Here is an 11,768-nt window from a genome sequence, read left to right on the forward strand (position 1 = left end):
GTAACACTCAGACACCGCCTCCAGGAACGTCTCTCACACACCTACGTGCCATTATCCCACCAAGCTCCAGGGGGCGATAGCTAGCCTTTCCGTCCGCTGGGCCTTCCCGGGACGCACTCGCCACAACCCCGGCGCTCCTTCCAATCAGCGGAGAGCGACGCGCGTCCTTGCGGAAGTGACGGCAGTTGCGAGTCCCGTGGGGGCGGTGGGAGCGATGTGGGGACTGAGACGGGGGTAACCGTTGTGTGAAGATGGAGGTAGGAACTTGAGCGCTAGGAAGGCTGGCGAGAGAGCGCGGCTGACCGGGTTGAAGTAGAGGCGGGAAGCCGGGCGGAGGGCTGTTGACGGGGCTGCGGAGAGAGCGGGGTTTGGGGAGCGTTGTCTGAATGTCGGGGTCAGAATCCGTCGCTCCATGCTAACTCTCTTTTCCCCCTAACTTATCCCCGCGGCTTTCTTTTGGTTTCCAGTTTCCCGGAGGAAATGACAATTACCTGACGATCACAGGGCCCTCGCACCCCTTCCTGTCAGGGGCCGAGGTGAGCTTGAGCTACCGATGCTGGGGGGAGGGGTGGGGTGGGGCGTGGGGCGGCGGTGGGGTCGGGGGGTGGGGAGGAGAGGACCCCAGGGACCCGGGGCTGGGAACCTGAGGCCGCTGTTGGTATTGAGAGAATAGTGGCAGCTGCTTCTAGAGCCTGTGAGAACTAAGGGGAGGCTCGGGAAGCTGCTGTCATCAGAAAAACAGGACGCTGGAAAGAGCTAACCTATTACAGAGTGATTCTGGATTGGAAGACATCGAAATTGTCTCCTTTAGTTGGGGAGAAATAACTGCGAAAATCTTGGGGGGGATCGCAAAGGAAAGAGAATATTTCAGCTAAAAATATTGGCGTGAGGGAAGTTGTTTACCGAGAAGAGGTTAGCTGTGGGCATGGGTTCTTTCTTGACACGAACTCTGTTGAAGGGGTTTTTGTTTGATTTAAATTTCCTACTCATTGATATAAAATAGAAAAGTTAATAGTTATGTTTACACGCATGGTGTTAGCTTGTTTTGCTAGTGACAGGATGAAAGGAAGTAGTTACCAGAAAACATGAAAGGAGTTGAGTGAAACGTGTTTCTGTTTGCCAGTGACTCAGGTTACTTCACCTTTGTATGTCACAGTTTCTCCAGCTGTCAGATGGCTGTAATAATAGTTTCTTGTTATGTCGAGAAGTAGAAGTATTGGTTATGGTGAGGTCTTTTAGTAGTCATGGAAAAGTTTTGGTTGAAATATTGTCATAATATAGATATGTGTCACTTCAGTAAGGCAAAAGAGAAAGATGGAACAGACATGAATAAATTTCCTGGTCTTTGAGAAACAGTGAAGTCTTGAGCTTTCTACTGTCTTTTGAGAATTTTACACCCCCCCCCCCCCCAAAAAAAGCGGTGTGAGCCATTTTCATCAGTTTTTTTGGTACCAAGAATTCTCAATTGCTATTGAATAGGCTTATCCTATTGTAAATCTTAATGTTATCATGGATGAGAATTAGATTGACATGGGGCACTTGCTAGTTTTTAACTTCTTTGTTAATGTTATTATTTACTCTTTTCCAAAGCAGGGGAAAGTGTGAATCAAATGAGCACTAAATTTAGAAACGATATAAAACTAAAATCTGTTTGATGCTTTGCGGTCGCATTGCCAGTTTCTCCTAAGTAATATCTCTGTGATTAATTTCATTCTTTCGAGTGTTATAAATCTCATATTGGCCTCATCCACATGAAAGTGCATCATTGCCAGTTTCTCCACATTTAAATTTATTTTGACTCTGGTAAATTTCACATTGTCCATATCTAGAAACTTTCCAGGTTTGAGTCTGTCCTTTGTTTTCGCTTTTATGACTTTAAGACATTTAAAAAAACCAAAAGTACTCACAGGGATCATTCTCAAAGATAGGCGACATGTTAGGACACAAAATAAGCCTTAACAAATTCAAGAAAATTGAAATCATATCAAGCATCTTCTTGGATCACAATGGCATGAAGCTAGAAATCAACTACAATTAAAAAAACATTCAAACGCATGGAGACTAAATAGCTTGTTATTAAACAATGAATGGATTGCCAGTAAGATCAAGGCAGAAATAAACTTCCAGGAGCCCTAGCTCATTTGGCTCAGTGGCTAGAGTGTCAGCCTGGGGACTGAAGGTTCCTGGGTTCAATTCTAGCCAAGGGCATGTACCTTGGTTGCAGGCTCAATCCCTGCTCCTCGTCAGGGTGGTTGTGGGAGGCAACCAATCATGTGTCTCTCTCATGTCGATGTTTCTTTCTCTCTGGCTCCCCCTCCCCCTCACTCTTTTTGAAAAGCAATGGAAAAAATATCCTTAAGTGAGGATTAAAAAACACAAAACTTCCTGGAAACAAACCAAAATGAACACACCACAACCCAAAAATCTATGGGACACAGGAAAAGCAGTTCTGAGAGGGAAGTTAATAGCATTACAGGCCTTCCTCAAAAAAACAAGAAAAATGTCTAATAAACTAATCCTACAACTAAAAGAATTAGAAAGAGAACAACAACAAAAGCCCAGAGTAAGTAAAAGGAAGGAAACAGTAAAGATCAGAGGGGAAATAAATGGCATAGAGACTAAAAAAACAATACAAAAGATCAGTGAAACCAACAGTTGGTTCTTTGAAAAGATAAGATTGATGAACCTGTAGCCAGACTGATCAAGAGACAGAGAGGACCCAAATAAATAAAATCAAGTGGAAGCGGTGCAATAACAACTGACATCACAGAAACACAATGGATTGTAAGAAAATTCTTTGAACATCTATAAAAAAACAAAAGTACTTTGCCAAGAAGCTGATAACTAAATTACAATGGCTTCTTTTAGCCCAGGACTCCGTTATTGTTAACAGTTCTCCTCATTGCCCCTTCACCTTCCTTTCCCCTGCGTGTTTTTTTTTAAGCTTTATTTTAATTAGTTTGTAGTTTTTGTTATATCTGGTCTTACTGGGAACCACTTAGAACTAGTAAAGGTAATTAAAATTTTTTTTCTTTTAGAAGAGTAATTTTTAGTTTCTTTGCAAGAAAAAGATGTCCACAAAAAAAATTTGAAATATTGGACTTCATTGACATTGGTCTTCATCAAAACACATCATTAAGAAATTAAATAGGCATTCCACAGACTGAGAAGATATTTTAATACATATATCTTGACATACCCAGAATATATCAGATACTTTTACAAAGTAAAAGAAATAACCCAATTTAAAAACGGGCAAAGGATTTTTTAAAAATTATTAATATCAGGGACTTATCTATTGAGTACTTTCTTTTTTTCTTTAAATACTATTTTTAAAAAAGGTTAGCCCAGCTGGGCATGGCTCAGCGGTTGAGCGTCAACCTAGGATCCAGGAGATCGGGGTTCAATTCCCAGCCAGGGCACATGCCCGGGTTGTGGGCAGCAGCCAATCAATGACTCTTTCATCATTGATGTTTCTCTCCCTCTCCCTCTCCCTCTCCCCCTCTCCCCCCTCTCCCCCTCCCCCTCCCTCTCCCTCTCCCTGAAATCAATAAAGACATGTTTTTAAAAAAAATTTTTAATTGATTTTAGAGAGAGGGGGAAAAGGGGTACAGAGAGGGAAAGAGAGAGAAATCAATTTGTTTTTCCACCCATTATTTCATTCATTGTTTGCTGCTTCTATGTGCCCTGACCGGGGATCGAACCTGCAACCTTGGCATATGAGGACAATGCTCTGACCAGCTGAGCTACCTGGACAAGGAATTTTATTGAGTACTTTATTGGTGCTGAATTCTTTGCAAATATGTCATGATAGGAGGCAGTGCATGATAATGGAGAGACTTCTGTTCAAATCCTATCTCTGTTCCTTTTTTTTTTTTAAAGTTGATGTACAATATTATATTAGTTTCAGGTGTACAGCATAGTGATTACACATTTTTATAACTTAGGAAAAGCTATGGTCACCCCAGTAAGTCTATATGGACAAAAGATTTGAACACATAGTTCACCAAAAAGCGTACCCAAATTGCCATTAGGTATATGAAAAAGGGTCATCACTCATCTGAGAAATATCAATTAAAATCATAAGGAGATACCATTGCACACCCACTAGGATGGTTAAAATTAAAAAGACTGACAATTCCAAGAGCTGACAAGGATGTAGATAACTCTTAATCATTGCTGGTGAGAGTGTAAATTGATTCAACCACTTTGGAAAACTGGCATTATCTACTAAGGAAAAACATATATCTACCCTGTGACCTAGTAATTCCACTCTTTGATACATACATGAGAGAAATGAGTGCGTATATTCACCAAAAACGTACGTTCTCATAGTAGCTAAACACTGGAGACAACCCAAGTGTCTATAAACTGGTATATTTAGTAAAAGGAATACTATACAGCAATAAAAAAGGAATGAACTACTAATAAATGCAACTTGAATAATTTCAAAAATATATTGTTGAGTAACAAGCCAGACGTAAGAGTAGACACTGTATGAGTTTATTTTTTAATGAAAATGGAGAATATACAATATTAAACTATAGCGATAGAAATCAGAATAGTGATATCTGTTGTGTAAGGGAGGGAGCATTGACTGGAAAGGAGCATGAGGAAATCTTTTGGAGTGATAGAAATGTTTTGTATCTTTGATCTGAGTGGTGGTTAATTGGATGTTAAATATGTAAAAAATTCATTGAGCTATATATAGTTAAAATTTGTGTACATAAATTATACCTCAGTAAAGTAAATATTTTATTGTTTTTATTTTTAAAAAATATATCTTTATTGATTTCAGAGAGAGGAAAGGAGATGGGGAGAGAGAAACAGAAACATGAATGATGAGAGAGTCATTGATCGAGCCCACACCTGGGCATGTGCCCTGACCAGGAATTGAACCCCAATCGCCTGGATCCTAGGTCGATGCTCAACCACTGAGCCACGCCTGGCTGGGCAGTAAATAATAATATTTTAAAGAGTAAGTGTCCAGAGAGGCAAGCTTAGCATTTGTTATAACATTGCTTGAAATAGGAAAGCTCTGTAATCTAAAGGAAGTTTAACCTGTTTCATTCAGGTTGGCTCTTATATAACAATATTGTGCTTTGAGCACTTTGGGAAAATAATGTCATAAATATATACCTATGCTTAATTAGAAAAAGTATAATATTAGAGCCTGCTAATGATTTCAGCCTGAATAGTTAAAAATTTCATTACTGTATCAGGTTTTTTCAAACTGATTTTAGAGAGAGAGAGGAAGGGAGAGAGAGAGTCATCAGTGGGAGAGCAGACATTGATCGGCTGCCTCCTGCATGCCTTCTACTGGGAATCGAGCCTGCAACCGGGCATGTGTCCTGACCAGGAGTTGAACCACAATCTCCTGGATCCTAGGCTGATGCTCAGCTGCTGAGCCATGCAGGCCAGCAACCCTCTTAATCATTGCCATTATTTTACTCTGCATACTTAAAGGAAGAAAAACAAACAACCCCCCCCTCAAAAAAAAAACCCTTACCTTTAAAGCCATGGATAATGACTAACAAAGGTGTTTTCAGGAGATGATACATAGAATGCCTTGTTAATTTGATACAGTAGAATTTCTGAATGTCCCATTTTTTAGTGTACTGCAGGAGAGCACTCCAGATGGTTTGTGAGGGCTAGTCCTTTGTAGAACACTGATCTCTTGTTTTGGATATGAATTTGTTTTCTTTTTCAGTTCTCATGAACAAATAGTATCATTTTCATATCTCAGCCAAGTTACTTTTTTATTTGTATGGTAAGCATCTTTTGTTGTGGATAGGCATCTTTTACTTTGCCAAAGCAATCAGTATCTTAAAAAAAAAAATTAAAACCACTATTATATAACGATTGATCTAGTACAATAAATGTTTCCCAATTCTTTTTCCTGTCCCTGTAGCTTGTTTGCCTGAGAATATGGTAAAAAAAAAATCTTTGTACCCACTTCCTGAAAAGTGCTCACATGAATCTAAACTGAAATTTCAGTGTCATGTAAGCCCTAGCTGGATAGCTCAGTTGGTTAGAATGTTGTCCTGATGCAACAAGTTTGCAGGTTTGGTCCTCAGTCAGGGCACATACAAGAAGCAACCAATGAAAGCATAAATAAGTGGAACAACAGATTGATGTTTCTTTCTGTCTCTCCTCCTCTCCTTCTAAAATCAATTAATTTTTTTTAATGGTGGTAAAAAAAAATTTAGTGTCACAGACCTAAAGAACTTTCACACAATAACAAAAATTGTGAGTTGTGTACTAAGAAAAGTTCTTTTAAAAAAAAATTTTTTTTCCATTGATTTCAGAGAGAGGAAGGGAGAGGGAGAGAGGGAGAGATTGAAACATCAGTGATGAGAGAGTCATTGATCAGCTGTCTCCTGCACACTCCCTGCTGGGGATTGAGACCGCAACCTGGGCATGTGCCCTGACCGGGAATCGAACCTTGATCTCCTGGATCCTAGGTCCATGCTCAACTGCTGAGCCATGCCAGCTGGGCAAAAGGTCAGTTCTTGGAGAGAGTTGTCTTCTAGGAAACATTTCTGTTTGTCAGTGTAATTCAGAGAGATTGGGCATTTCAGAAACAGACCTTTTTCTCCCTAGTTTCTACTAGCTGGCAATATTCTTTTAGCATAATGTCTTCATTAAAACAAAAATGATAATATTAGACCCTTTCTGGGTCTAGAAAAACCTTGAGAGGACCTCTTAGAATGCATTGTTTAATCATGAAAAAAATATGGGTGTCTATTGGATTTAATCTGAATCAATTGACATTTACTATTATGCCATAAAACAGGTTGATAGAATTAAAGTTTCCAGAATTTCAACTGCCTATGATAATTGGTTGGGGCAGGTGGCAAATTAATAATTCAGATATTATTATCATTAATAATGATCAGTGTTATTAAGCAATTATTACATATATATATACACACACACACACACACATATCAAGCAATGGGATAAGCTTGTGTGTACTAAACCCCATTAAGCCTCATAAAAACCGTATAAGATGATCACCATTACAACTCCCATTTTATAGATGGGAGAACTCATTTAGGGTCATATAGTAAGTGGCAGAGCTGGGACTTAAAGACCTCTTGACACCAGTGTCTCTTGATATTATTTACAGGGTTGGGCAAATGTAGGTTTACAGTTCATGTGGAAAATAATACAATAATAACATAATACAAGAATAAATTGTTTTGCATACTCACAAAACTACTTTTGCCCCTAAATGCTCTATTGCTGCAGATGTCATTTTAGTTTTTTAGTGTCAAAAAGGAACCATAGCATTTAATGTATCTTATGTCAGCAATTGGTCTGTTAGCTCCATCAATGGTGGACTCATTCAGAATAGAAAGAGTGTATTTTTTTTTGTAGTTGTACTCAGAGGAAAGGATTGAGTCTTTAGCCAGCTGGAGTAATCTTTTTAATATTACTGCATCAGAGCAGTCTTTTTGTTGTTGTTGTTAAATATATCTTTATTGATTTCAGAGAGAAAGGGGGAGAGAGAGACAGAAACATCAATGATGAGAGAGTCATTGATTGGCTGCAGCCCGCAACCTGGGCATATGCTCCAACTGGGAATCGAACCTCGATCTCCTGGATCCTAGGTCAACGCTCAATCGCTGAGCCATGCCCAGCTGGGCTGGAGTAATCTTTTCATTCCTCACTTACAGAAAGGGTTAGTCAGAGCAAGACCAGGAATATGTACAGGAACTTTTAGAAAACCAGGTTGCCATTTAAAAAAAAATATGGACCTCACCCTGGCCAGTGTGGCCCAGTTGGTTGGGTATATAGTCCCATGCACCAAAAGGTTGCCAGTTCAATTCCCAGTCAGGGCACATACCCCGGTTGTGGGCTTCATCCCCAGTAGGGGGGTGTGCAGGAGGGAGCCAATGGCTGTTTCTCACATCACTGTTTCTCTTTCTCCCTCTCCCTTCCTCTCTACAAATAAAAAAAAAAATCTTTAAAAAAATACTTTATGAACTTGTCTCTCATCCTTGTGCAGGGGCCACTTTATGAACTTGTCTCTCATCCTTGTGCAGGGGCCATGCTAATCTTCTCTGTATCATTCCACTTTTAGTATATGTGCTGCTGAAATGAGCACCAGCTTGCCTTTTGACTGTAGCTCTTATGTTTTTCTCCTCACTATTATCCTTATTTTGGCATTGTTGGATTTTTCGAATATTCTGTATAGATGGGAATCTTATTATCATGATTTCTAAAATGGAAAAGAGGTAGGAAACTCTTAAGCGCATACATTTTAGAAGGAGATAAGGTACCCAGGATAGGATAAGCCTCAAAGGAACCTAAAACAAAGTATAATTGTCTGGTTTACAGTGAACGTCTGTGGTCTAACAGCTCAGGTGTAGTAATCATGAAGTAGCTGCTATTAGAATCTTTATAGAGACTTTAAATATTGTAGCTAAACATGTTATAAAGTCTCAGTTCTTACTAATGGTGCTGAAAGAATCATTCGTTAGAATAATAGGCATAATATTTTAGGACAGCTGAGATGGTAAAAGTAGAAAAGAGACAAAAGAAAACTGTGATTGATGTTAGCATCCTGTATGTGCCATATGACCAAGGATATGAGAAAGAAGAGACGTGTATTTGTAAAATTAAATAGGTCCTAAGAAATTGATAACAATAAGATCCAGGCTGGAAAGAGGTACACTGAGAATCTCCAGTACCCAGGCATGTTCTTCACTTAGCAGTATGCAGTTTCTCCTGTTTCCACTAATTATTTTTCCTCTTTTTCCCCCTATAGACATTCCATACACCAAGCCTGGGTGATGAGGAATTTGAAATCCCACCCATCTCCTTGGATTCTGATCCCTCACTGGCTGTCTCAGATGTGGTTGGCCACTTTGATGACCTGGCAGACCCGTCCTCCTCTCAGGATGGCAGCTTTTCAGCCCAATATGGGGTCCAGACATTGGACATGCCTGTGGGCATGACCCATGGCTTGATGGAGCAGGGCGGGGGGCTCCTGAGTGGGGGCTTAACCATGGTAAGGGGCAAGACATTTTCAGGGTTACCCAAGCTCATGGGCATGGTGTTAGGGAAGACAAAAGTGATTCTCTGTTCCCTACTACACTTGGGTATTACATTTTCTTACTGTTATGGATGAAGACTCCGGCAAAGACTTAATTTCCCTTGAATGAATGAAATTTATCATCTGAATCAATTTTACTTGAAAAATGGTTTAAAATTGTAATGTCCATTGTTAACCCTGAATTGAATGATTTATTGTGATTTTGGCCTTCACATCCTAGGATTCAAATTTGAGTGTGATAGCTGGCACATTGAGAGATTTATTCAAAGGAAATGTATTAACTGGGGGTTAGTATGTGTTATAAATCAGTATATTGGGCTTCCAGCCATCTCAGTAGTAGCACATATCCACATTATATTTGATACAAAATATCAAACTTTGGCCTTATTTTCTCTGATTGCAACTTTGAAAGCCATTATTTTAGCAGGATACAGGAAGTTTTTCTTTACCCCTTGTTTCATCAGTACCTCTAGATTACCAAATCATTTATTTGCTCTTTTAACTTTTCAAAATTAAGACTTCTCTGGTTATTTTTTGTTGCTTTGGAATAGGCCTTTGAGCACGAAGAAGTGACTTTACTAATTTCTGTACTTCATTAAAAAGCTTAATGTTTTACATGTAGAAAAATTATTTGTTTAGAGTTTAAACAGAAATACAGTGTAGATGAGTAGTGGGTTTATAAACTGTCCTGAACTCAGGGTTGGGGGGGGGAAGACTGGTGTTCTTTATATTTAGTGTTTAATTAGCCCTTCTGCTTCTCTCAGGACTTGGACCATTCTATAGGAACTCAGTATAGCGCCAACCCACCTGTTACAATTGATGTACCAATGACAGACATGACGTCTGGCTTGATGGGGCATAGCCAGTTGACCACCATTGATCAGTCAGAACTGAGTTCTCAACTTGGTTTGAGCTTAGGGGGTGGCACCATCCTGCCACCTGCCCAGTCACCTGAGGATCGTCTTTCAACCACCCCTTCACCTACTAGTTCACTTCATGAGGATGGTGTTGAGGATTTCCGGAGGGTGAGGCATTCCCTGCCAAGTCAAATCTGCCATGATATTCTGGGATAAAACTCTTGGCATACAGAGCTACTCAGTATCTTTACTCCTGTTCTGCCATCTCCTCTGCTTTTTTCTGGGTATGGGGTCCTACCTCTCTATTTATAGTTTATAAAGCTCTTCCCAATCTCTATTCTTATTGGTCCTTACATACTTTACTAATTTCTTAATCTTATTGCCTCTGATTTTAGCATTTCTGAAAATTCCATCCATGTAGCTATTTCCCTTATATAAAAGTCCTTTTCTTACAGTTCTCCAGGTATACTTCCCTTTTCCTTCTTGTAATCCTTTTTTCTCCCCTACAGCAACTTCCCAGCCAGAAGACAGTTGTGGTGGAAGCAGGGAAAAAGCAGAAGACCCCAAAGAAGAGAAAAAAGAAAGATCCTAATGAACCTCAGAAACCAGTTTCAGCATATGCTTTATTCTTTCGTGATACACAGGCTGCCATCAAAGGACAGAATCCCAATGCCACTTTTGGGGAGGTTTCAAAAATTGTGGCCTCCATGTGGGACAGTCTTGGAGAGGAGCAAAAACAGGTGAGGAAATAATCTGGATTTCAAAAAAAATTTTTTTTTGATATTATATAATAAAAGATAGAATTGAAATGGCTATAATTATCATACACTATCCAGGTCTTGTGTCAACGTGAATCTGCTACTTAATAACTTGAAAAAGGTGTATTTATTTATTATAAGTAACTTGTATCGGTTATCTGTTACTTACTCAACAAAGCACCACAAATTTAATGGCTTAAAACAATGGCAATTTATTATTTCTCATGATCTTTTAAACTGGTAGGGTGGTTTTCCTAGTGTTCTTGCCTGGGCTCATTCCTGTGGTTGTAGTCAAATGATGGCTGTATGGCTGGCCAGGGTAACTTTGCTCCCATGTCTGGCAGTTGGTGCTACCTGTTGGCTGAGATGCCTTGGTTCTCTTTCACATGGCTCCCATCCTCCACATAGGCTAGACTGGCTTCTATATATAGTATGGCAAACTTAGACCACTGTTCCAAGAGGACAAAAACATGCCCCATGGTCTTTTTGTGTCACTTCAGCCACATTTTAATGGTTAAAGTAATTCTGAGCTAGCCCAGATTCAAAGGGGAAATAGGTTTTAGCTGTTGGTGGAAGAGGTATACAAGATGGAAAGAGTTGTTGTGACTATCATTGCAAACAATTTAACACATTCCTTAAGGGAGAGTATACTAGTTAGGCACAATCCCAGGCTGAGCAGACTACTGATATGAAATAGTTTTGGGATCAGAATTCGTTTTGCTAATAGAAGTGGGCATGGGTTGGTGTTAACTTTAGAAATCTAGAATCAGCAAGATTCTTGTTGATTGGCTGGCTTTCAGATGCTTGGTCACTGGAAAGTCTCACATGGAGGCTGTCTTGATTACTAGCTTTCACAAGTGTATTCACTAAAAGGAGTTGTCAGTATTCATACCGAGATTGTCATTCATTGATGAATAATAGAATTATCAGTTTTTTCTGGGAGTATGGGGACTTATTAAATAGTATCTCTTTCCTGCAGGTATATAAGAGGAAAACTGAGGCTGCCAAGAAAGAGTATCTGAAAGCTCTGGCTGCTTATAAAGACAATCAAGAGTGTCAGGTAAGAGGGTTAAGGCAGGTGGGTATTTA

The 11,768-nt window shown here is 39.6% G+C and overlaps 1 protein-coding gene and 1 non-coding gene across 2 annotated transcripts in view; one reads left to right on the forward strand and one right to left on the reverse strand.

Moving 5' to 3' along the window:
• The first annotated feature begins 194 nt into the window (after positions 1–194).
• TOX4 (TOX high mobility group box family member 4) overlaps positions 195–11,768 on the forward strand; it is a 17,524-nt gene continuing 5,950 nt past the window's right edge. Inside the window, exons 1-6 of the mRNA XM_087822761.1 lie at positions 195–257; positions 468–536; positions 8,777–9,019; positions 9,829–10,089; positions 10,431–10,661; positions 11,659–11,739. Coding sequence (XP_087678887.1) covers positions 252–257; positions 468–536; positions 8,777–9,019; positions 9,829–10,089; positions 10,431–10,661; positions 11,659–11,739 — 891 coding nt within the window. The 5' untranslated portion in view covers positions 195–251. The remainder of the gene's footprint in view (positions 258–467; positions 537–8,776; positions 9,020–9,828; positions 10,090–10,430; positions 10,662–11,658; positions 11,740–11,768) is intronic.
• On the reverse strand, positions 8,007–8,113 carry LOC148094182 (U6 spliceosomal RNA). The gene has a single exon (XR_015716302.1). It is a non-coding gene; the product is annotated as a U6 spliceosomal RNA (small nuclear RNA).

The sequence above is a fragment of the Miniopterus natalensis genome, chromosome 1 (assembly GCF_054644295.1).
Source record: "Miniopterus natalensis isolate mMinNat1 chromosome 1, mMinNat1.hap1, whole genome shotgun sequence".
In the NCBI taxonomy this organism is placed as follows: domain Eukaryota; kingdom Metazoa; phylum Chordata; class Mammalia; order Chiroptera; family Miniopteridae; genus Miniopterus; species Miniopterus natalensis.